We start from the raw sequence: 25,425 nt of genomic DNA on the forward strand, positions 1-25,425 counted from the left end.
GGAGATGATCGTGGACTACAGGAAAAAGAGGACGGCGCACGCCCCCATTCTCATCAACTGGGCTGCAGTGGAGCAGGTTGAGAGCTTCAAGTTCCTTGGTGTCCACATCACCAACAAACTAACATGGTCCAAGCACACCAAGACAGTCGTGAAGAGTGCACGACAAAACCTATTCCCCCTCAGGAGACTGAAAACATTTGGCATGGGTCCTCAGATCCTCAAAAGGTTCTACAGCTGCACCATCGAGAGCATCCTGACTGGTTGCATCACTGTCTGGTATGGCAACTTCTCAGCCTACGAACGCAAGGCACTACAGAGGGTAGTGCCTAAAGCCCAGTACATCACTGGGGCCAAGCTTCCTGTCATCCAGGATCTCTATAGCAGGCGGTGTCAGAGGAAGGCCCTAAAAATTGTCAAAGACTCCAACCACCCTAGTCATAGACTCTTCTCACCTACCGCACGGCAAGCGGTACCGGAGCACCAAGTGTAGGTCCAACAGCTTCTACCCCCAAGCCATAAGACTCCTGAACATCTAGTCAGATGGCTACCCAGACAATCTGCATTGCCCCCCCCCCCCCCCCCTTTAATAACTCTACCTACATGTACATGCAACCTCAACTAACCGGTGCCCCCGCACATTAACTCTGTATCGGTTGCCCCCTGTATATAGTCTCGCTATTGTTAATTTACTGCTGCTCTTTAATTACTTGTTACTTTTATCTCTTATTCTTATCCGTATTTTAAAAAAACTGTATTGTTGGTTAGGGGCTCGCAAGTAAGCATTTCACTGTAAGGTTGTATTCGGCGATGTGACTAATAAAATGTGATTTGATTTATCGCATGTGAGGGTGCCATGAAACAAAGTGAAACCCTATCAAACTGTACTACTGGGTCCTGGCCCACCATTTGGGAAATCTATGAACACATACAGTCCTGTCATTTATGTTTGCAATTATTACATCATTGAGCGGCTGACATGTCCATTTATTGTTCACTACCGTACCTCCCACCCTGCAGGAGTGTCCTGCCCTGGGAGAGTGTTGCTGGTGGGGGTGTTTGCAGCGACAGAGGGCCCTCCAGACCTGGGAGTCAAACCCAGGTGTCCCTCTAACCCATGGCTCCCCCACCTCTTCTGGACGGGACGGCATGAAGGCAAAGGCCCCGCAGCTACAGGACGGGACCAAGCAGGGCACACGCACACTGGAGCCTGACGCACACACACAGACACACCATTATGTAATAAAAAACTAGTTTAAGTACACTCGTGTAGACCAGGCACATGCACATGCACACACATACACCATACTATTTTTTTATCAATTTTTAGACAGATGGTCTGTACCTGTGTATTTCCCATGCTCATACAGGTGATGTCCACAGAAGCACATGGAGGAGTCACCCACTCTAAAACAATCCCAGGTCAAGTCTGGACATCTCCAGCCCACATACACACCTGAATACAACACCACCACAGAGCAGAGACATCACAAATACTGTAGGAGCCTTTCTGTTAGTTGTAAATAGGGAATGTGAGCAGAGGATGGTGGTACCTGTCTGTATAGCTTTCAGTGCTGCCTCTCTCTCAGGGCCAAGGAGGTCCTTGACCTTTTGTCCAGGCCTCTGTGTGTGACTGTGTATCCACTTGGGAACTGCCACTGTTCCATTGGTATCTGTAGATACTGAGGTACAGTCGGACAGGGAGTAAAGGTAAACAAGGCAAAGACACCACAAGACAGTTTGGTTGTATCAAGTTTCTCTCTGTGTGCGTCTGTGTGTGTGTCCCAGCTAGCACATTTGGTTCCTTGGAAGTTGTGGGAACGTATGTTTTTGGTTTCCCATTGGTTCTGGGAACGAAGCCATACGTTTCCTGACCGGTAAAATTGAAAGCTTTTTAAACATTCTGAGAACGGAAGTGAAAATTTTGCCTGTTCTTGGAATCTTAATTTTTAGGTTGCAGGGAGGTTCTGAGAACGTTTTACTATGGTTCCCTGAAACTTTTCCTGGGAGGCTTTATTACCTTTCTGAGAAGGGAAATTATAGGTTATTTTAAGGTAATGTCACAATAACACTGCTAGCTTATTTTGGGTTTACTGTTTTGATCTCCAAGCACAGATAGGACACAATACATTTAATTTGCTTTGGCATTAATCATGCAAACATATTTATTTTCTATTGTGGCACGGCATCAGAGATTCGAACCTATGATCTTCTGTTCTCTATCCATGAGTTTAGAACCAAAATGGCATTAGCATGACATGTTTTTTAAGTCATACAAAGCTGTTAATTTTAGTCTATTCCAACAGACCCCATTTCAAAGGAAACAAGCACTCATTAAGATCAGGTGTGGCCAATTAGTGGGCGCAGCCAACACACATGAACACACTTAACAAGATAAAGGATAGAGCGTTTTGTTGATGCTGAGAACGGAATGTATATGTTTTTAAATAACATTCTTAGAACTATCTCTGAACGTTACTAAAGTATTCTTGTGTTTTTTTACGACAAGTTTTTGTAACGTTTTCTGAACAATGAGATCATGACTTTAAATAGAACCATGAGGAAACGTTACGCTGAGTACTAAAATTCCCACAGAATAACATTGTGCTGAGAATAAATGTGCTGAGAATGTTCCAAAGCCAAGCAACTATCCTGCACCATACCCAGAAAATTGTGAGAAGGTTGTATGCAAAATAACTGACTACCACACTTTTACCAAGCTCTAAGAAACATATGGTTCTCAGAACATGATGTTCTAGCTGGGGTGTGTGTGTATGCATGTGTGCTGCCTACCTGCAGGGCTGAGGTGGACTGGCCTTGCCACTACACTGTGACGGAGTTTCTCCTTCCTTTTCCCTGAGCTGGTCACCAGAGCTCTGTTCTGCAAACCTTGGTCCTCAGAAGCCATTCATAAGCACTAACACACTGACTAACTGTGACAAACAAGAGGTAATACAAACACACACAACAGGTGGCCAAAATTGACACAAACAGGGAATCTAACAAACAGGCCCACTCACAAGAGCTGACAGACATGAACAGTGAATCAAACATTTACAATCTTCTTCAGACAATTCTTTTGTTTAACTGTCTATTCTCACTTACCTTTCATAGGTGCAGTAGACAGTAGACTTTAGTTAAGTTACCTAAGTTGTTGATGACGTTACTATGGAGACAGATACTCAAGACTTGCAAGTAGCAGTGTAGCACTACAAACTAGATGGTAATTTCCCATGAAGAAACATTTTGTGATTTGCTTCAGCTCTTTAAAAGTATTTTTGTGGTAGTTGAAGAAGTTTTAAACTTTTTTCTCAAGTGAAGCAGTGGAATATAATCAAAGTGAAATATATTAAAATATCTGGTCTGATTACTTTAATAGAATACTATATCAACATTACCTTTAAATGTGGGCCTGTCATGCCAAATAATGTCTCCCGGCCAAATAGTGTCCCCCTCTACCTCTCCTTTGAGAGTAATTCTGAGGTAATAATTTATGCGGTGAAATAGATCTATAACTGCCCGCATCCTCCTACGAGGTAAAATAGAGCCAAGCAACCAGCATAGCAACAGACGCTTTGGTTCATTATGTAATCCGGTCAGAATGTTGAAAGTTTTAGCAACAGTCCTAGCAACAGAAGCTAGAACTCATCGAATCCCATTGTGACGTAGAGGGCGACACTATTTGGCATGAAAGACCCCCTTACGAAAAAAAATTGCAGTCATAGTGCAGTATAACTGCAGTACACTGCAGTATAAATGCAGTTCGAGTGCAGTATAACTGCAGTATGGTGCAAACACTGCATCCAAAATAAGCTATTTTTACTGAAGTAATTTTGCAGTGTAACTGCAGTTAGAGTGCAGTATAAATAACTGTGCTCCCCATTGCTATCGTTTTACATTTTTCAAAGTTCCAGTTATATTCAACAGCGGGAAGTTAGCTTAATGAAATTAGTTGATGCGGTTCTAAAACAGCTTTACCTCTTGATTGGTAGAAGATCATTCGGTTCTGATTTCAGATTTCAATAGCAGAGAAGTAGACAAAGATTTTATACTTTTTTCCTAAGTTGTTGGGAAAGTGGTCAAAGTAGCTGATTTGTGTCAAAAGTTACATTGTTTACTGTGAATAGAATGTTGGAAGTCTGGGAGTTTGTAACAATGGGACCTTTAGAATGCTGAAGAAATCCCATAAGTGGATGGAGGACAAAAAGATGGACAAAAAACTTAATAGTTAAAAAAGTATAAAAGATATCAAAATGTTCCTGACCAGTCTACACGTTTTTACATTTAAATGGCATTTCTAGCTTAAACGTGTAAGAAAAGTAGCGTTCCAAAGAATAATTGTAAGTGAGAAATAAGTTGTACATTACTAAAAATAGAGTAGTCTCGTAATACACAGACATGTTTTTTAAAATGATACTTTAAACCTGGTCTTCTGAATGTATCAATGCTGGTTTGTATGACAGGTGTTATTGTAGCATAAGAAAAACAGAGAAGCACTCAATTGGCATTTTACTTTCAAATTGGTTTATTACTTTATAATATAAACAAATACTATCTGTATTAAAACCAAGAAAACAATGATTGCCAAGATTTGATTACAAAACATATCTGTGCAAATAAGGTCATTAGTTTGCCAACCCTTTCTTACCCCCCCCCCCCCCCCTTGCTACCCCTCTAACCCCTCGTCTCATTCACAGAACAGAAGATGAGACCACCCAGTCAACTGGAGTATTCCCCAGATTCACCTGAGTGTGGTCTGGTCGAGATGTGCAACAGAAACAGAATACAGGTATTTGCGTGATAAGTAATATTATAATCAGTTTATTAAGAGGAAATGACATCACTACTACACTAATAGTCTACACGCCAATGCTTGCTTTCATATGCTGTGGGTCTTACCAAATAGCAGGACTGGGGTTAATACATTGAAACTCAGGGAATGAAAAGGACATTTGGTTAATGAATCGAAGCAAAAATATTGTCAAATCCAATTTCCATTAATAAATTAGATGGAATTTATATGCAATTGACCCACCCCTGCCTAATTAAAATGTCTGTATAGCAGGCTATTGAGGGTTATCTAGAAACATGGGTGTCATCTGGGCGCCAGTCTGTCCCTGCTTAAGTATACTTATAGTAGCTAGATACAGTAGTACGTATGTTGAACAATACAGCAGTCAGGTAGAGTGAGAGAATGCAGCATCTCAGATTGCTATAGAATAGTATGTGGTTCCCTCGTCCAGAGAAAGTGGAGCAGCCATTGGTTAACAGGTCTTGCAGGTTTAAGTCTTGCAGAAAAACAAAGAGTCCTCAACAAGGCAATGTGGTGATATTATCCAGCGGGAAGTGAAACGTGCTGCGGCTGGAAAGGATGTTTGTGTGTGTACAACAACTCTGTGTGTATGAAGGGGATGACAAGGCATAATCTTGTATCTCTGTCTCAAACATTCTCTCTCACACACACACACACACACACACACACACACACACACACACACACACACACACACACACACACACACACACACACACACACACACACACACACACACACACACACACACACACACACACTTAAAACTCTATTGTTATCTCCCCTCCATGCACACACCTACTACAGTATTTTGCGATTGATTCACTGCTGTACAGTTCAAGGCCCGTGCTGAAACACTGCCATTCATATTGGAAGGACATTTTGCACACTGTGAGGTATTGACTTAGGGCCCTATCCCAATCTGGGAAGCAGGCTTGCCAGTTACATCAAAGACAACATTTTTACCTGTGTGACAATTCAAATGACAGTGCAAGAAGAATTATGTTTTTGACATATTCAGACGTCAAACCAAGTGAAAGGTTTGAGTGAATAGAGCCCTTGTGTTCAGTGAGTCTTCACTATGGCAGAGTGTACATTGTAGACTGAAAACTGTGAAGTTGTTAAGTAGAGCTGAGAGAATGGAATTCCTTAAAAAGGGAATCGCTCAAAATAGTGCCAAATGGCAACAAAAAGGAATAACTTTAAATGACAACATCGATCTAAAATATTTCCTAAATAATTTGCAGTCAAACCTTGAGATAACAAAAAGGCTACTAAAGACGACCATAAACATATGAAATAAAGTGGGAGACATAATAGCGATTAATTTACCAGTAAGGATAGTAGTGCTTTCAAAAAAAGTACATTATAATTACGTGTTGTTCTCCAGAGATGATTGATAGCGTAGCGTTCATTTGTAGCGTCAACTCTGATAGGTCCTGGCAGTTCTACCAGTCCATCAGCTGGCTAATGAGCTTGCAGCTATCACCTCAGTGTCCTCCCACACGTGTATGTGCCCAATAGGACTGCAGGGTATCTCTGGGTTGGTAGGAAAGGGTTACATTCTCAACACACATCAGTCTTTCCTCTCCCTCGTCCCCTCCTCTAACCGTTGCTCATAATAATGCTCACACGTAGGTCCTGTTGGTGTGGAGCTTTGAGTTCTCCTAGTGAGTTCTCGTGAGATCTCATAGTGACGTCTCTCATTGCCATGTATTCTTGTGAGTTCTCATAGTGATGTCCAGTGAGTTCTCATAGTGATGTCTGGTGAGTTCTCATAGAGATGTCTGGTGAGTTCTCATAGGGATGTCTCATCAGTTCTCATTAGGGCATCTCATCAGTTCTCATAGGGACGTCTCATTGGTGTGTGGCCGTGAGTTCTCCTCCTCCAGCAGGGCGATGCGTTGTTTGAGCATGCGGACGTGGGTCTCGTGGCGCTCCACCATGGCCATCATTTGAGCCTCCAGCTTTTTCAGCTTGCCCTGGTGCTTCTTCTTGGCCTTCTCGTATGCTGCCACCAGGTTACTAGAGAAAGAGAGAGAAAGAGAGAGTCAAATGGCTAGACAGGACAATGCAGACAGGCAGATGGATGGACTGGCTTCAGTTGGTTCTGATTTGGTGAGTTCAGTCACAGAGAAAGAGGGGTTGCTGAGGGGTTGCAGTGAAAGTGAAATAGTGAGATGTAGTAATTAACTTAAATGTGTTTAGGAGGAAAATTGTGTTTATGCAATCCATAAAGAATAGTGCTGTTCTATATCAATTCACCCCCTTTCCCACTAGATGGCAATGCTGTATTACAAAACAAAACAATGACAGAAAACAAATAAGAAAGGGTCTGAATCCAAATAGCTGAACTGTATTAATTTTTCCAAGACCTTTTCATTCTTTATCTATTGGTAGTCATAAACAAGCCCCCCCACATGCACACAATTAAGTCTTAATAGCAATAAACATTTCCACTTTTAGTCACTAAATATATTTCCTCCCCTCCTGTGTGTGTTGTCATGGTTACCTGTTGGCCCGTTTGAGGTCGTTGACGAACTCGGCACTCTGTTGGTGGCGGACCTCGCTGCTCTTGGTTAGTCTCTCCAGCGCTGCCACCAGCTCCTGGACACGCCCCTTCAGCTTCTTCTCTCTGAGACACACACACACACACGGGATGAGTCAGGAAGACACACACACCAGACCTAGGTAGAAAATGGTTGTATTTTTGTAATTTACTTAAATACCAACTTTTCAAATACTCAAGGTAGTCGAATATACAGCAGTTTATGTAGGGTTTCAACTAAAAGCCAACTATTTTCTTTGATATTCAAATACAGGTATCAGAAAAACAAATCATATTTGGAAGTATTTTGAATACCTCTCAGAAAACGAAGGTATGTTTGAAGGTATGTGAATATTTGCAAGTTATTTGAAAAAAAATAAAAAAATTATTTGATGGCTGCCAACTATTTGATGAAGAACCAAAAACTATAACAGTTAGTTGAATTAGTCTAAATATATGATCATAAGCACATGGTTTGGAGGGCTCTTAGATGTTCATCTTTATATAGCCTATAGTTAAATACATGAGGGACATGGAATCAACTCATCATTCGAGTAGACCACTTTTGCAGCTTCAAAATGACTAACAAATATCTTTTCATAATGAGTGAGACATAAGGTAATACAGTAACACTTGACATCCAGTTCCTATACTGGTGAAGTAACTTTATTATTACAATAGTGATTATTACAATAGCAACATTATGGTCACATAGGACTTTGGAAATGGCTTTATAATTGCATAATACTGGAGTTTTACACGAGTGGAATAAGTAAGTCACTATTCCTCTTGTGTATAGTAGTTACAAAAACTTGCAGCTTGTTGCTATGCAATTAAAATGCAATTACCAAGGTATGCAACAACATGCTAATAAAATGTTGTTCCTAATGTAATTACCGTTTTATTACACAGGCACAAGAACCGTTTCATGTTTTATTACACAGGCACAAGAACCGTTTCATGTTAAGTGTTACTGAGAATTCTAACAGTAACAAAATATGGCTATTAAGTGTCTAAAGGAAACTAAATATCCCCAAACTGCCTTCTTGAATCAACTATAGCCAAGGTAGGTGGAAAATCATGCTAGTTTGTATTCTGAGTAAGCTATACCACTGTTCCTAGGCCGTCATTGTAAATAAGAATTTGTTCTTAACTGACTTGCCTAGTTAAACAAAGGTTAAATAAAAAAATAATAAAAACATATGGTATAGTGTGTTTGAAACAAGAACACTTACCCTCAGATGGACAAAGAGGTTGGAATTTGTTTTTGCTAAGTGTGCAACTTGCTGTTTGCAATGTTTGCAAATGTATTTGAATTACTCTGCAGTATTTTCAGGTATCATATAATGTATTATAGCATTCTACTTTTTCAGTGGCATGTTGAAAGAGTCATACAGTAGTTGAGCAATACAAGTTATTTATACTTATCTGTACAAAATATCACTGCTTTGACTTGATTATGTACACTTGGGGCAATGGACATTCAGGAGAATGGACATTTACAAAATATTCAGATGGAAATGTATTGTGTAGATCAAATATGACTGTCAGATAGATTGGAATAGTATGCAATTATGTGTGCTCTATTCATTCTATTTCCATATTCAACATGCAGTTCCAGATACAGCCCTGCCATTAGTTGAAGGCAGCCAATTCAATAATTGCAGAAAAGTCATCACTTCCTTTAAAGCTGCAATATGTAACTTTTTGGGAAACCCGACCAAATGCACATAGAAGTATGTGTTATAGATGTGTCACTCATTGAACGCAAGTATAAGAAGCGGTAGATCTGTTCTATGTGCACTATTTCTATGCTTCCTGCTCTTACTTTCGGGTTTCAAACTGCAGAAAATACTATAGTTTTGGTTCTGGAAAATATATTTCACAGCGGTTTAGATGGTACAATGATTTACTACACTATACTTACTTGTTTTGTCACAAACTGAAATTAGGCAAACTATTAAAATTTTAGCAACCAGGAAATGGCAGAGCGATCTGTATCTGTATTCATTATTTTTTTTTTTTAAGTATTTGCTTTCTCAGATCTGTATTCAGATAGTTGTAGTCACCTCCAAAGTAACTATTTGTTCCCCTGAAAACAAAAATCTTTACACAAAGCATAGCTAGAATTATAGTTATCCCAGGTCTCACACACACACACACACACACACACACACACACACACACACACACACACACACACACACACACACACACACACACACACACACACACACACACACACACACACCTTCTCTCTAAGACCGTCACGTTCTGACCATAGTTCTTTTGTATTTTCTTTGTTTTAGTATGGTCAGGGCGTGAGTTGGGTGGGTTATCTATGTTTTGTGTTTCTATGTTGGGTTTGTCGTTTGGCCTGATATGGTTCTCAATCAGAGGCAGGTGTTAGTCATTGTCTCTGATTGGGAACCATATTTAGGTAGCCTGTTTTCTGTTGTGTTTTGTGGGTGATTGTCTATGTTAGTTGATGTTGCATGTCTGCACTCGGTTTCATTAGCGTCACGGTCGTTTGTTATTTTGTTTAGTTTGTATAGTTAGTTTAAGTGTTCTTCGTTTAATAAATAGAAGAATGGATTCACATCGCTGCGTTTTGGTCCTCCTCTCTTTCTCACTTAGACGATCGTGACAAAGACACACACACTTTACGGTCACCACACACACGTTTGTTTTACTATCCTTGTAGGGACCAAATAATTGATTCCAATTCCAAATCCTATTTTCCCTAACCCTAAACCTAACCCCTAAAATAGCCTTTTTCCTTGTGGGGACCGGTGAAATGTCCCCGAATCTTCCTTGTTTTACTATTCTTATGAGGACTTCTGGTCCCCACAAGGATAGTAAAAACAAAAACCACACACACACAGTGTGTTGGGTTTCTTACCGTCTCAGTGCGCTGGTGAGCTCTGCTGCCAGGTCGCTGTCATTAAGTGTCCTCAGATCTGACAAGCTGATGGCTGGAGAGTCTCCACAATCCTGGAAAATAACACTTCCATGAGGAGGAGCTGGTCTACAACCCCACAGTGCTACTAATGACCATTCTCAGACAAGGCCTGGTGACGTGATGGGCGGAGGTGATTAGGCTGCCTACAGATACAAGACTTACAGTGATCAAGTTAACATTGGCCTCAATCACTCTAATTCAATACCATAACACACAACAGAACAAGGAAAAGAGCTCAAGACACCATTACATAATCAGTCATTTAACTAAATCGCATTAATAAACCAAGCCCATGTCACCAATCCCAAAACATTGATTACTCCGAAGGACATTCCCTCTCAGACCTGCCAGAGAAGGATGAGTTGCCTCTAAAGACAGTGATCTAAGGTCAGCTCTGCATGTCTCAACATACTGGTTGACGTTACGATTTGGAGAGGGTAATCTGATCCTAGATCTGTGGTTAGGTGCAACGTTTACCTCAAGCTGTTACATGCACACCCGGTTCATGAGGTGGCAGCACTACCACTTCAACCTATTATCCCAGTGTATTTGCCCTACACCTGGACTACAGAATAATACAGCCTGATTCACAACGGACAAGCATGTCAGAGCATTCATTTAGCATGCTACATGACTTATCGAGTTACAGGTATGCTGTCATACTTTCAGGGCCTGCTATGCTGCTAGCCTGATTTTATTACAGGGCTGTTGATAGATATTGGAACATGGCTTCCATTAAAGCTAGTGGAGAAATGGATATAGGAAGAGACCAGGGAGGAGGGGAAGATACTGGGAGATGCTGGTTAGTGTTTTGTTGGTGTGTGTGTTGGGTAATAGCCTTTGTGCTGTGTGAACTATGCTTGATTGGGCTTGCAGTGTTTGTGTGTGCATGATGAATGGCTCTGACAGAGTGGAATGATGGTGTGTGTGTGTGTGTGTGTGTGTGCGTGTGAGTGAGTGAGTGAGTGAGTGTATGTATACTCTCCCACAGCAGGAGGTGTGTGTGCCTATTAGTCTTCCCAGTGTGCGAGATCCAATCAAGCAGGCCATTTCTAGACCCTAACAATGAGAACTGGTCTGTAGATATAAAAGGTGGCTGGTTTGAAAAGGACAGAGAAGGGTGAAAGGCAATAATAGCTGCTGCTCTGGCTTTCACTCTGAAAAGCACCTTCATTTACAGATGGTCCTGTGATTGGCATCTTCAATGCCGGTTGCTCCTAGCAACCGAGGATTAAGCTTTATTGAACCAAAGGAGCTACGGTGATAGCAGGGAGTGGGGGGTGTATATGTTATGTGTGTGTGAATACAGATGGAGAGGTGTGTGTGCATACATAGAGGTGTGTGTGTCTACATGCCTAGAGATGTGAAGTGCATGTGTTCATGTATGGAAGGACACTGTTATCGTATCCAGTGGATTATAAGGTTAATGTAGTGTCACCAGCATTGGATGCTCAAGGCTGTGATCAGAGAAAAGCACACCTGTGTTCTCCCTTTCTTAATCTTGGCAACACACTGACAGCTGATCTCTATCTATCTGGATTAAAGAAATGGGTAGAGAAGACCAGGGCAGGGATGGTGTGAGGGGCTTAGCACTCTGATATGGAATTGACCTCCCAGACCTTTTGGAATTCAGGTAAAAGTCTTTGATAGTTGAGACTCTGTAAGTCCTCCTTTGTCTACTTTCTCACCCACTCCTCCCATTTTCTTATCCTCCTTTTGTCAGCTCCTGTTACGCAGTACAGTAGTACTCAGTATTTATCTTAGTTTGTCTTCCTTCCTTTGCTTCTCTCTCCTCTCCCCCTTCTACTTTTCCTCCCTCTCAATAGTCCTTTCTTAAACTCTCCCTTTCTCCTCTCTCCCTCTGCAGGTCTTTTCTTTTTATTTCTGTCACTCTGTGTAGGCAGTAGGACTCTCACAGACACACAGTGTCCCCGTCTCTAGGGCCCCAGCTCAGAGTGAATGACAGACAGCTCCCCAGAAGAAAACCCCAACAGAATAAGAAAGACTCCAATTATTTTAGGAGTAGAGTAGAGACCGCTTCTCACAGAGGAGATTCTCACTAACGGGAGTACTAGTGCGCCAACCGTTCTGAGTGACAGCCCCTCACAGCTTCAGGACTGTTGTCTATGGGGGCTCAAGCACCAGTCATCCCAGGAGCCAAATACATACAGACTGACAAAGTGTGTGTGTGTGTGTGTGTGTGAGAGAGAGTGAGTGAGACAGTGAGACTACTGCAAAGAGAGCAGAGAGCCTCTTCAATATTTCATGTGACTGACTGGGTCAGAGTGAGTGCTGCTGTGTACAGGAGAGACACTGTCTATAAGGTCGGTCTACAAGTCTAAATCTCAATCCAAGCCTAAACCCTGTTCTGTGGCTCTGTGGTAGACCTGTTTGGGGCTAGGGCTGCGTTTTTCGATGAGGTGGAAGAGGTCTACTTCGAGGTCGGGAATTGAGGGCGTAAATGTGGGAGCACCCTCACCCTGGCACTTGTCCCTGTTAGCGCTGGGGGTTGTTTGAGGTGAATTCTTGTGTGTGTGTGTATGAGTGTGTGAGTGTGTGTTCTCCCTTCACCTTGGCGGCTTGGCTCTTGTCTTTACTACCACTCCCAGTGGAGCCGAGGGATCTCCTGCGCTGCTCCTGCTGCTCCTCCACCTCAGCCTTGAGGTGCTCGATGTGCACCAGGTAGGCCTGCTCCTGGGCCTCCCGCGTGCTCAGCCGCAGCTCCACCGCCTTCTTCTCCTTCTCCAGCAGGTAGAGCTGGGCCTTCAGCTCTGCCATCTCCTCCTGAGGGGGAGGAGGGAGAGAAAGAAAGGCTTAACGCACACAAGGAAAGAAAGGATTAAACAGGTTAATATACACAAGCCACAAATTATTCTGATCAAGTGATGTTAACCACATGGAAGGAAGGAAAGGGGAAAGAGAGGGAAAAAGGGAGGGAGGAAAGAAGTATATAAAGAAGGAGGGAAGGAAGGAAGAAAAGAAGGGAGGGATTAACTACAGTCAGGGTTAAGTGAAGAGAGCTGATGGTGCACAGTACAGCCAATAGCAGAATGAAGGCCATGGAATTATCAATGTCACCACAACACTAAATAATGGGCAAGTCAATGTCAAACAGGGACAGTTCTGACGCAAGTCATCTTGTTTAGAGAATGTTCAGCCATCCATGGTGAGGTGAGTGTTGCAATCTTTAGTATTTCAGAGGAGAAGTGTATTCCTATTCCTGCCCTCTTATGTGGAGCCATCACCACAAGATCCTATCAACCAGACGGATCGCCAAGGTCAGGGGAGAACTAGGTTTTCATGTCATTAGGAGGACTGTGGGGACAAAGTGTCAGATTCTAACTAACTCCCTAAACTGAAGGGTACGTTTTGTGTGTTTATTCATACAAGCCTGCGTATATGCCCTCCCTCCCTCCCTCCCTCCCTCCCTCCCTCCCTCCCTCACCTTCATGGCCATGAGCTCCTGCATCAGCACAGCGTTCTCCAGGTCCAGCCTGTGTGTGTCTCCCCGGGGCTTGATCTCCAGGCTTAGGGGGTCGACGTGAACGCTCTCCAGCTCCAGCATGGTCAGTTTGACCGCCGCGCGGTCATTCTTCAGCTGCTGCACGTAGTCCTTCAGCCGCTGCTCGTCCTCCCTGGAGAAGTCAGTGTCGCATGAGCTGGCCGTGGAACTGGTGGTGCTACGCATGCACGCACACGCACACACACACACAGGTAGAGATGAGAGATAGTATCATAAAATTATGCACTGTTGGATGATAACTGTAGCATCTAGAAACTAGCCTTTATATCCCCCTGAACAGTTAAGATCAGGATTAGAGAGGCTAAACTGTTCCTATATCTGTGCCTTATGGGCAGATTCAAGCCAAAGCAAGTCTGACACATGGAGAAATTAAGTCACCAAACACTGTGCAGAAATCCAGCTAAAGACTGATACCAAACTATAGTAACCTGGTTGGACACATGATTGGATAACAACTCTTTATTATTGCCAATCAGCCTCAAATCTGTTTGAGGCTGATTGTGTCAACTAAGAAAGATGTGTCTACGCAGATACAGTGCATTCGGAAAGAATTCAGACCCCTTGACTTCTTCCACATTTTGTTGCGTTACAGCCTTATTGTAAAATTGATTACATCGTTTCCCCCCCTCATCAATCTACACCCATAATGACAAAGCAAAAATAGTTTTTTAACATTAACATAAGTATTCAGACCCTTTACTCAGTACTTTGTTGAAGCACCTTTGGCAGCGATTACAGCCTCAAGTCTTCTTGGGTATGACGCTACAAGCTTGGCATACCTGTATTTGGAGAGTTTCTCCCACTCTTCTCTGCAGATCCTCTCAGGCTCTGTCAGGTTGGATGGGGAGTGTTGCTACACAACTATTTTCAGGTCTATCCAAAGATGTTCGAGCGGGTTCAAGTCCAGGTTCTGGCTGTGCCACACAAGGACATTCAGAGACTTGTCCCGAAGCCACTCCTGCATTGTCTTGTCTTGGCTGTGTGCTTAGGGTCAATCTCCTGTTGGAAGGTGAACCTTCGCCCCCAGTCTGAGGTCCTGAGCGCTCTGGAGCAGGTTTTCATCAAGGATCTCTCTGTCCTTTGCTCTGTTCATCTTTCCCTCGATCCTGACTAGTCTCCCAGTCTCTGCCGCTGAAAAACATCCCCACAGCATGATGCTGCCACCATCATTGGAATTCAGGCCAAAGAGTCTTGTTTCTCATGGTCGGAGTCCTTTAGGTGCCTTTTGGCAAACTCCAAGTGGGCTGTCATGTGCCTTTTACTGAGTGGCATCCGCCTGGCTACTCTACCGCCTAATTGGTTGACTGCTGCAGAGATGGTTGTCCTTCTGGAAGGTTCTCCCATCTCCACAGAGGAACTCTGAAGTTCTGTCAGTGACCATTGGGTTCTTGGTCACCTCCCTGACCAAGGCCCTTCTCCCCTGATTGCTCAGTCTATGTAGAGTCTTGGTGGTTCCAAACTTCTTCCATTTAAGAATGATGGAGACCACTGTGTTCTTAGGGACCCTCAATGCTGCAGCCATTTGTTGGTACCTTTCCCCAGATCTGTGCCTCGACACAATCCTGTCACGGAGCTCTACAGACAATTCCTTCAACCTCATGGCTTTGTTTTTTCTCTGACATGCACTGCCAACTGTCGGACCGTATATAGTCAAGTGTGTGCCTTTCCAAATCATCTCCAATAAATTGAATTTACCACAGGTGGACTCCAATCAAGTTGTAGAAACATCTCAAGGATGATCAATGGAAACAGGATGCACCTGAGCTCAATTCTGAGTCTCATAGCAAAGGGGCTGAATACTTATGTACAGTTGAAGTCGGAAGTTTCCATACACCTTAGCCAAATACAATTAAACTCAGTTTTTCACAATTCCTGACATTTAATCCTAGTAAAAAGTCCCTGTCTTAGGTCAGTTAGGATCACCACTTTATTTTAAGAATGTGAAATGTCAGAATAATAGTAGAGATAATTATTTATTTCAGCTTTTATTTCTTTCATCACATTCCCAGTGGGTTAGAAGTTTACATACACTCAATTAGTATTTGGTAGCATTGCCTTTAAATTGTTTAACTTGGGTCAAACGTTTCGAGTAGCCTTCCATAGGCTTCCCACAATAAGTTGGGTGAATTTTGGCCCATTCCTCCTGACAGAGCTGGTGTAACTGAGTCAGGTTTGTAGGTCTCCAGGCTCGCACACACTTTTTCAGTTCTGCCCACAAATGTTTTATAGGGTTGAGGTCAGGGCTTTGTGATGGCCACTCCAATACCTTGACTTTGTTGTCCTTAAGCCATTTTGCCACAACTTTGGAAGTATGCTTGGGGTCATTGTGCATTTGGAAGACCCATTTGCGACCAAGCTTTAACTTCCTGACTGATGTCTTGAGATGTTGCTTCAATGTATCCACATAATTTTTCATCCTAATGATGCCATCTACTTTGTGAAGTGCACCAGTCCCTCCTGCAGCAAAGCACCCCCATAACATGAACATGATGCTGCCACCCCCGTGCTTCACAGTTGGGATGGTGTTATTTGGCTTTTAAGCCTCCCCCTTTTTCCTCCAAACATAAAACAATGGTCATTATGGCCAAACAGTTCTATTTTTGTTCCATCAGACCAGAGGACATTTCTCCAAAAAGTACGATCTTTGTCCCCATATGTGCAGTTGCAAACCGTAGTCTGGCTTTTTTATGGCGGTTTTGGAGCAGTGGCTTCTTCCTTGCTGAGCGGCCTTTCAGGTTATGTCAATAAAGGACTCATTTTACTGTGGATATAGATACTTTTGTACCCGTTTCCTCCAGCATCTTCACAAGGTCCTTTGCTGTTGTTCTGGGATTGATTTGCACTTATTGCACCTAAATAGTTTCATCTCTAGGAGGCAGAACGCGTCTCCTTCCTGAGCGGTATGACGGCTGCGTGGTCCCATGGTGTTTATACTTGCGTACTATTGTTTGTACAGATGAACGTGGTACCTTCAGGCGTTTGGAAATTGTTTCCAAGGATGAACCAGACTTGTGGAGATCTACAATTGTTTTGGCTGATTTATTTTGATTTTCCCATGATGTCAAGCAAAGAGGCACTGAGTTTGAAGGTAGGCCTTGAAATACATCCACAGGTACACCTCCAATTGACTCAAATGATGTCAATTAGCTTCTAAAGCCATGACATAATTTTCTGGAATTTTCCAAGCTGTTTAAAGGCACAGTCAACTTAGTGTATGTAAACGTCTGACCCACTGGAATTGTGATACAGTGAATTATAAGTTAAAAACATGTCTGTAAACAATTGTTGGAAAAATTACTTGTGTCATGCACAAAGTAGATGTCCTAACCAACTTGCCAAAACTATAGTTTGTTAACAAGAAATTTGTGGAGTGGCTGAAAAACGAGTTTTAATGACTCGTATAAGTATATGTACACTTCCGACTTCAACTGTAAATAAGGTATCTGTTTTTTATTTTGAATACATTTGCAAAAAAATCTAAAAAACCGTTTTTTCTTTGTCATTATGGGGTATTGTGTGTAGATTGACGAGGACATGTTTTTATTTCATCCATTTTAGAATAAGGCTGTAATGTAACAAAATGTGGAAAAAGTTGCAGGGTCTGAAAACTTGCCGAATGAACTGTATGTCTGTGTGTGCGTACATGTGTGAGGGAGGGAGAGAAAGATTTTATTATGAATTTGTGTCTATGATTAAAAAGCCAGCGTGAGATCCCCTGCTGTGCGTGTGTGCGTTCGTGGGATCAGTGATGTGGATCCAGCATAGGGAATGTCCGTTAGTGTACTGGTCCGACAGCACAGCACTGTGGACTCTCATCTCCTACATTAATTGTCAATTGTCTGCTGTGCTCCTGACTAACATGTGAGCCACATATGACTGTCATGTCTTCTCTCTCCCGGAGCAGTGGCTGTAGATTAATGCTTTGTTTAGGGAGCAGCTTCCTTGCCTGAACTGTCATGGGCACGTGAGCAGAGGGTTGGCCTCAATTATGTTTCAAAACAGAATATTTAGGGGATGGATTGCCATATAAGTAATGAACTAGAAATATTCTCATAGAAAAGAAACAGGAATGCATTGGTGAGTTAAACACATATTGCACATGGGATAATTACCAATGTGCAGACATTCTCAAACAAGTACACACACCACACACACACGGCTGCTAGAAGACACTCTACACACACACACATGCACACTCACACACAAACCTAGTGTGACTATTAGAGGACAGGCTCTCCCATGGTTGAACGCTGCAGCCGGTCACAGCGAATGCAGCTCCACAGCTACCGTCCAGCCTGCCCAGCAGATCCTTGGCTGCGTTCTCTGCTGTTTTCCTGCAGTCGTGGGCCCTCTTCAGGATCTGAGTGATGCTCTCCTCTCCCGACTGCTCACCTACACGCACGCACACACACAGACACAGACGCAGACAGACAGAACCGTCAAATAACTTGCATTCGCTGCAGTCATTTTAGGGCTCTCACAAGGCCAATGAGATATGCCATATGAACAAAATGATCGAATGGAGCATTCAAACGGACAATGTAAATATGGCTACAAAAGGCTATACTGTATGTAAAGTTGGTCAGCATTAGATGAATACATTTATTTTCATTTTATTGAACCATTATTTAACTAGACAAGTCAGTTAAGAACAAATTCTTATTTACAATGACGGCCTAGCCCGGCCAAACACTCCCCTAACGACCCTGGGCTAATTGTGCACCGCCCTATGAGACTCCCGATCACGGCCGGTTGTGATACAGCCCGGGATCGAACCAGGGTCTGTAGTGTCATCTCTAGCACTGAGATGCAGTGCCTTAGAACGCTGCGCCACATCCATTTGAATTCAATCACTTTTTTACAGCATCCCATCTTACAGAAAGTGACTTTTTGGACCCGAATACCAAAACATTCGGGAGATAAAGGTGTTCAAAGTTGACCCATTTTGCATACGCCGTACCATGAGACATCCATGCCTTTATCATTTGAAAAGATAAACAATTGAGTTTGATATCATTTAAAAGTTGTCAAACTACATTATTTTATTAAAAAAAGTATGTTTTAATAAAAAAGTTTTTTTGTTGTTGTTTTTTTTACATTTAACGTCAATTATCCGCAAAAAATATATATTGTCACATACACCGGATAAGTCCAGTGAAATGTGTTGTTTTACAGGGTCAGCCATAGTAGTACGGCGCCCCTGGAGCAAATTAAGGTTAAGTGCCTTGCTCAAGGGCACAGATAGATTTTCAGTCGGCTCGGGTATTCAAACCAGCAACCTTTCGGTTACTGGCCCAATGCTGTAACCGCTAGGATACCTGCTGCCAAAAACACAAACTCAGTTTTTTTTCATATTCGCATATGTTGTAACTTAGACCTTATTTCACATCTGAGGTTTTTGTGTTGTTCCCGCCATCAGTTGAGACAAAACATGCTCTTGAATGCAGGGTGGGTGTAATTTCAATCATAGAAATAGAATTCATGGAATTGGCCTACCGCAATTTAGCTGGTACATCACTGACATTTTAAATGAATTGAAATTGTAACTTTTAGGATCTAAGCTACAACATACAGTACCAGTCAAAAGTTTGGACACGCCTACTCATTCAAGGGTTTTTCTTATTTTTTTTTACTATTTTCTACATTGTAGAATAATAGTGAAGACATTAAAACTATGAAATAACACATATGGAATCATGTAGTAACGAAAACAGTTTTAAACATTCAAAATATATTTTATATTTGAGATTCTTCAAAGTAGCCACCCTTTGCCTTGATGACAGCTGTACACACTCTTGACATTCTCTCAACCAGCTTCACCTGGAATGCTTTTCCAACAGTCCTGAAGGAGTTCCCACATATGCTGAGCACTTGTTGGCTGCTTTTCCTTCGCTCTGCGGTCCAACTCATCCCAAACCATCTCAATTGGGTTGAGGTCGGGTGATTGTGGAGGCCAGGTCATCTGATGCAGCACTCCATCACTTTCCTTCTTGGTCAAATAGCCCTTACACAGCCTGGAGGAGACGTTATATTTTTGGTTACTACATGATTCCATATGTGTTAAACCCTGGAATGAGTAGGTGTGTCCAAACTTTTGACTGGTACTGTATGTAAATATGAAAATCAACAGTTTAATATTTGGCATTAAAGGTTAATTAACCCCTTACACTAGTGGAAATTGGCCTATATGGATAGGGCCAAATTGAAATGTTTGTAACAGAAGAACTGTAAAAGTATATGAGTTTTTAAATATGGAAATGTGAAGTGCACATTTGGACTCATGGGTGTGTGGTTTTCTTGTATGACATCAAAGCGGTATTTAATATAATCCTTAACGTCTCATCTTTCAGAACGCATCGACTCCTCTCAATTTACAGTATTTTCCTAACTCAGACAACAAAAATGTGCAAAAGTAGCCTCATTAGTAGGAGGGATGGAGGCTTCTTGTCACGCACAGTGCTCAAGTTTATAACAGATGTCAGTCAAAACTGATCCTGCCCTGTGAAGAGGAGAACCTGAGCACTGTGTTCCAATTTAGGCGAGGCGCCTATCAATGACAAAATCTGACATACGGGATGAAAGGGCTGTGAGTGGAAAGAGATAAAAAAGGACACATTTAATTTTTTCTCCAGATTTTTTGGTTTTGTTTGACAGCCCTGTTTGTAAGCTTCTAAATTATATAAAATTCAACCGTTTATCTTTTCCAGTGCTGAAGACATGGATGTCTCATGATATGGTGGAGTATGCAAAATCTGTCCACTTTGAGCACCTTAACCTCTTGAATAGTTTGGCATTCAGTTCCAAAAAGTAACTTACTGAGCACTTCTACAATGGGAAAAATATGTATGGAAGGTTTCATTCAAATAAAAGGGGTGCTGTCAAAAAGTGATTGAATTCAAATGGATTTACCCTACGGGGATGTTCTTCTGAGAGAGTGTTTTTGTGTTGAAGGGGAAAAGGTTAGGTTGGGAGTGGGGGAAGTGTGTGAGACAAGGGAGTCATGATGCATGACATGCCTCACTGAAGACATGGCACCTGTCAACAGCTGAAGGAGAGAGGGAGGAGAGTTGGGGAAGGAGGGAAACAAATGAGTAGGATATAGACGTTTATGATGGGAGGATGAGAGAAGTGAATAGGGAAGAGGAGTGATGGAGGAGAGGTTTGTGAAGGAATTAAATGGGTGAGTGGAGCAGTTTGTGAAAGAGTAATAAATTAGAAGTGTGTGTTTTTGGAAGGTGGCCTCTTTGCTTTGATTGGTTGGAGGAGTTCAACTGTGGGTCTCTTAATGCAGGGAGGAACAAACCAGCACTGATCAAAGAACAAACAAGCCTGTGTGGGCACGAAGTGTGACTCACCTACAGTCCCCACTCCGGCAGCTCTGAACTGGCCAAGTACCAGGCTCTGTTCACTCTCCGCCAGGGCTAACAGCAGCTCATAGGCCTCTATACACTGTTCACTGAGGAAAGAACACATGCATATCAGTTAACACACACACACACACATATAAAGTAGCTCATAGGCCTCTATACACTGACTGACAGAGAACACAACCTATTTGCACTACTAAATGAGAATGCACATAGGCGCTCTCTCCCTCTTTCTCTTTGCTCTCTCACGCACACGAGGAATGTGGAGGCCTCTCGCGTCCACTTATCCTTCCTCTGTGTTGCACTTTCATCGTGTTCAAAAGGAACGCGGCCGAGAGGTGCTGATGTCTATTTAACTACAGTCATCATAGCGCGTGCGTGTTTGCCTGGGGCCCGGGGATGGAAGAAAAACAGCGAGGCACTATCGTTTAATCAGGTAATGATTACACATCGGGTAAAAAGCCACCTTTTCTCCAAACAAATACAGAGAGCGCTAGGGTAATTAAGTATTAAGCCTAAAAACTCGTCATTACTCCACAGAGGAAGTCTGAAGCCTGCATTCAATTTAAACATTTAACATCTAAGTTATTTTCTCCTCATAGCTAGTCTCTATTTGTTGTGTGTGTGTGTGTGTGTGTGTGTGTGTGTGTGTGTGTGTGTGTGTGTGTGTGTGTGTGTGTGTGTGTGTGTGTGTGTGTGTGTGTGTTTGATGGCTAAAGGGGCAGACCTGATTTAAAAACACATGTTTCTCATTTACACACACAAACACACATCCACACACACACAACCTCGACTCCAGTCCCCTGCTAGTTCAACTGTACCAAAACAAATCCTGTGGATACTTTTACACACTTTGATAGCTCACGCCAACACTACGAGTTAGTCACTCTCTCAAGAACGCAAATACACACACAGCAAGTTTCTACCTGCAAAAACACCATAAAGTAGCCGGCATTATCAACATACACCACAGTGTTCCTCTTTTTGATGTTTCAATCTTATGATTATAGTTTTAGTCACACGCACACACTGGCATAGATCATATACAAATGCAGCCATGCATGCACGCACACACACAGCCAAACACACACTCACTTGCTGTCCTCCAAGCCCCCTCTTGATTCTTTATAACATTACACTGCTTTCCAGACTGCTGATTAATACCACTGTTTACTAGCTTGGCGCCACACTGCTTTTTAAATAAATACAGTGTCCAACTCTCTCTCTCACAGACACACACAGAGAGAGAGAGAGAGACAGAGAGACAGAAACAGAGAGAGAGAGTCAGAGAGAGCTCCTTGGAGATTCTTCCACCAAATATTAAATGCACACATACACACACCCCTAGGGAAAAGTTCACCAGTAAACTACCAGAATTGCAGTATCGTTCAAGGATTTAATTTAATTTATCACAAGACATTTAGTGGCCCTTTTGGGTACTTCAGATTATCACAAGTGTATGTGATCATCTCTGGCTCTCTGTGTGGTCTTATCACATGTAAAATATACCGAACAAAAATATAAAGCAACATAAAACAATTTCAAATATTTTACCGAGTTACAGTTCACATAAGAAAATCAGTCAAATAAAATACATAAATTAAGCTCTAATCTATGGATTTCACATGACAGGGAATACAATGCAATTGTATTCGTTGTCCGTAACTTATGTTCGTTGTCCGTAACTTATGCCTGCCCATACCATAACCCCACGCCACCATGGGGCACTCTGTTCACAACGTTGTCAGCAAACCGCTCGCCCACACGACACCATACACGTGGTCTGCGGTTGTGAGGCCGGTTGGAAGTAATGCCAAATTCTCAAAAATGACATTGAAGGCGGTTTATGATAGAGAAATTAACATTAAATTCTCTGGTAACAACTTTGGTGGACATTCCTGCGGTGTGCATGCCAATTGCACACTCCCTCAAAACTGCACATTTTAGAGTAGTCTTTTATTGCCCCCCAGCACAAGGTGCACCTGTGTAATGATCCTACTGTTAATCAGCTTCTTGATATGCCACACCTGTCAGGTGGATGGGTTATCTTGGTAAATGTGTGCACAACATTTTGGAACATATGGAATTATTCTGGGATCTTTTATTTCAGCTCATGAAATATGAGACCAACACTTTACATGTTGCCTTTATATTTTTGTTCAGTATATATGAATACATAATTCAAGTATAAATTACCTAAATTCCGATAGATTGCCATAGATTTTCTGTTAATTACCAAAATGACTGAAGATTCCGGTAGCTTTGCAATCCTACACACCACACTCCCCCATCCAATGAAAGACTATATCTCTCCCCAAATGGCCCAATGGGGTGGCCTCGCTGACATCCCACTTGGCGGGGCTGAAATTCAATCAAAGCACTGACATCTGGGCTTCTAGTGAGCAACAAACCAGACACAGATGGCCAAACCCTCTCTCCCTCCAGGTACAAACACACTACAGTCCACCACATCACATAAAATCAATGGCTTCATGAATAAATCATACAGGGAAAAACACACAGTATGAATCTTAGTGTGTGTTTGTGTTTTTGGAACTGGTGTTATATTAATAACGCATTTGAGGGCTATTCAAGTGTTGTGTACTCTGGTGTAATGGGCAAGACTAATAATTCTCTTTTATGGCTATAACGTTTCTATTTATGTATCGGTCATCTATCTTTGTATCTGTTTATACATCTGCTCATAGCTTTGCTTTGTGGCAATCCGTCTCCCTGAGACATGCTATGCAGAATGCTATGAGAAACACACGTAACGTTACCATGCCACCACAATATTACATTCAGCCAATATCAACAGCTGAAAATACAACTTATTTCCATTTCAGTTTGCTTAAACTTTACCATACAAGAAAAGGATTAACAGCCTTTCTGCAACTCATAACATCCCCACAGGATTATCATGGTTGGATGATTAGCATGATGCTAATTAGAAATACCACTTAGATTAAATCTGTTTTTCCCTTTCGTATCTCGTTAGCGTTAGCTTTGCTGAATGGGCACCTTCAGGGCACCTTATCAGAGAGGGGCCAAGGCCCGTACACAAACACACTTGATTGGCCAAGGGGATGCGAATGCTAATAATATGCAAATGGCCGCTACCGTATGGAACCTACAAAAAGGCCCTGAACTCGAAGAGTACAGCTTAATTATAATTACTGGAGGAGGCTTCTAACGAGGAACATTAGTGTGGTTCTGATGTTTACAGCTTGATAAGGTGTTTGTTAGCTATGCAAGGCTCAGAGTAGGCTTGGTCTTAAAAGTGGAGCAGGGAATTTGCATTCAGGCTTTCACCCTGTTGGTGTGTTTCTTTCTGGCTGATGCGTGAATCCAACCAGGACTGCACAAATGTCTTATGTATGATGCATGCTCCATTAGGTTAGGCATTGCTGTGTGTGTGTGTGTGTGTGTGTGTGTGTGTGTGTGTGTGTGTGTGTGTGTGTATACCTGTACTGCAGTGCCAGTCGCAGGGCGGTGGCATTAGATTCGTATTTGCCCACCAGCATGCTCATCCTCTCTGCGTTGCCCTTACACTCCTCCAACGTGATGGTCAGCAGGTCATTCTGAGACTTCAGATGCTCGATGCGGCTGGAACACACACACACATGCGCACGCACACACGCACACACACAAAATCATCATTGGGGTACATTTATTGTATAAAGTGCCTGTCATATCTCAAAGCACCTCACATTGCGACTCACCCATCGACCAGCGATATAAAGCACCCACCTGGGTGATTCACGGCATCCATTTTATGCCAGGTCGCTCATCACACATCATCTATTGCAGTTTAAGTGAGTGTTAGGGGAAAAAGGGACAGGGAAACTATAGCCACCCCCCTCTATAGAACTCAAACGGCCTTGGTTTTATGGGTAGATTATGTGAGAGTAGCTAATGACGCGTAACTATCCATCTAATCAAGGACGTCGATAAAGCACTCTGGGCTTAATTAAGAGAAAATAGTGTGTCAGCAGCCTGGTCGTTAGTGGTAAACGTATGGGATATCCCATAAAACACATGTGCCAAATAACAACCTTAAAGGGATAGTACACACCAAAATGTAAAGTTTCAAACTTTTGTCACAGGTTATCAGGTGCTGATCTTTCCCATTCATTTTGGATTGACTCCATTACACCAATTCTGGTTGGATTTTAAGGTGAACTATCCTTTTAAGCAGTGGCGACCCGTCATTTT

The 25,425-nt window shown here is 42.4% G+C and overlaps 2 protein-coding genes across 3 annotated transcripts in view; both read right to left on the reverse strand.

The window, feature by feature from the left end:
* Positions 1 to 874: 874 nt before the first annotated feature.
* Positions 875 to 2,905, reverse strand: LOC139543418 (protein FAM221B-like). Its single transcript, XM_071349527.1, has 5 exons — positions 2,791 to 2,905; positions 1,551 to 1,679; positions 1,343 to 1,453; positions 1,004 to 1,207; positions 875 to 915 (listed from the first exon to the last, which is right to left on the reverse strand). The coding sequence occupies exons 1-5, from the start codon at positions 2,903 to 2,905 to the stop codon at positions 875 to 877; spliced, it is 600 nt and encodes a 199-aa protein (XP_071205628.1).
* A 1,746-nt stretch (positions 2,906 to 4,651) lies between these two features.
* Positions 4,652 to 25,425, reverse strand: part of mcc (MCC regulator of WNT signaling pathway) — a 121,212-nt gene continuing 100,438 nt past the window's right edge. For both annotated transcript variants that reach the window (XM_071350574.1, XM_071350575.1), the window contains 8 exons: positions 24,676 to 24,816; positions 21,199 to 21,299; positions 18,052 to 18,235; positions 13,766 to 14,000; positions 12,892 to 13,104; positions 10,261 to 10,352; positions 7,323 to 7,445; positions 4,652 to 6,835 (listed from right to left, as the gene is read on the reverse strand). In XM_071350574.1, coding sequence (XP_071206675.1) covers positions 6,655 to 6,835; positions 7,323 to 7,445; positions 10,261 to 10,352; positions 12,892 to 13,104; positions 13,766 to 14,000; positions 18,052 to 18,235; positions 21,199 to 21,299; positions 24,676 to 24,816 — 1,270 coding nt within the window. In that variant the 3' untranslated portion in view covers positions 4,652 to 6,654. The remainder of the gene's footprint in view (positions 6,836 to 7,322; positions 7,446 to 10,260; positions 10,353 to 12,891; positions 13,105 to 13,765; positions 14,001 to 18,051; positions 18,236 to 21,198; positions 21,300 to 24,675; positions 24,817 to 25,425) is intronic.

The sequence above is a fragment of the Salvelinus alpinus genome, chromosome 18 (assembly GCF_045679555.1).
Source record: "Salvelinus alpinus chromosome 18, SLU_Salpinus.1, whole genome shotgun sequence".
Classification (NCBI taxonomy): domain Eukaryota; kingdom Metazoa; phylum Chordata; class Actinopteri; order Salmoniformes; family Salmonidae; genus Salvelinus; species Salvelinus alpinus.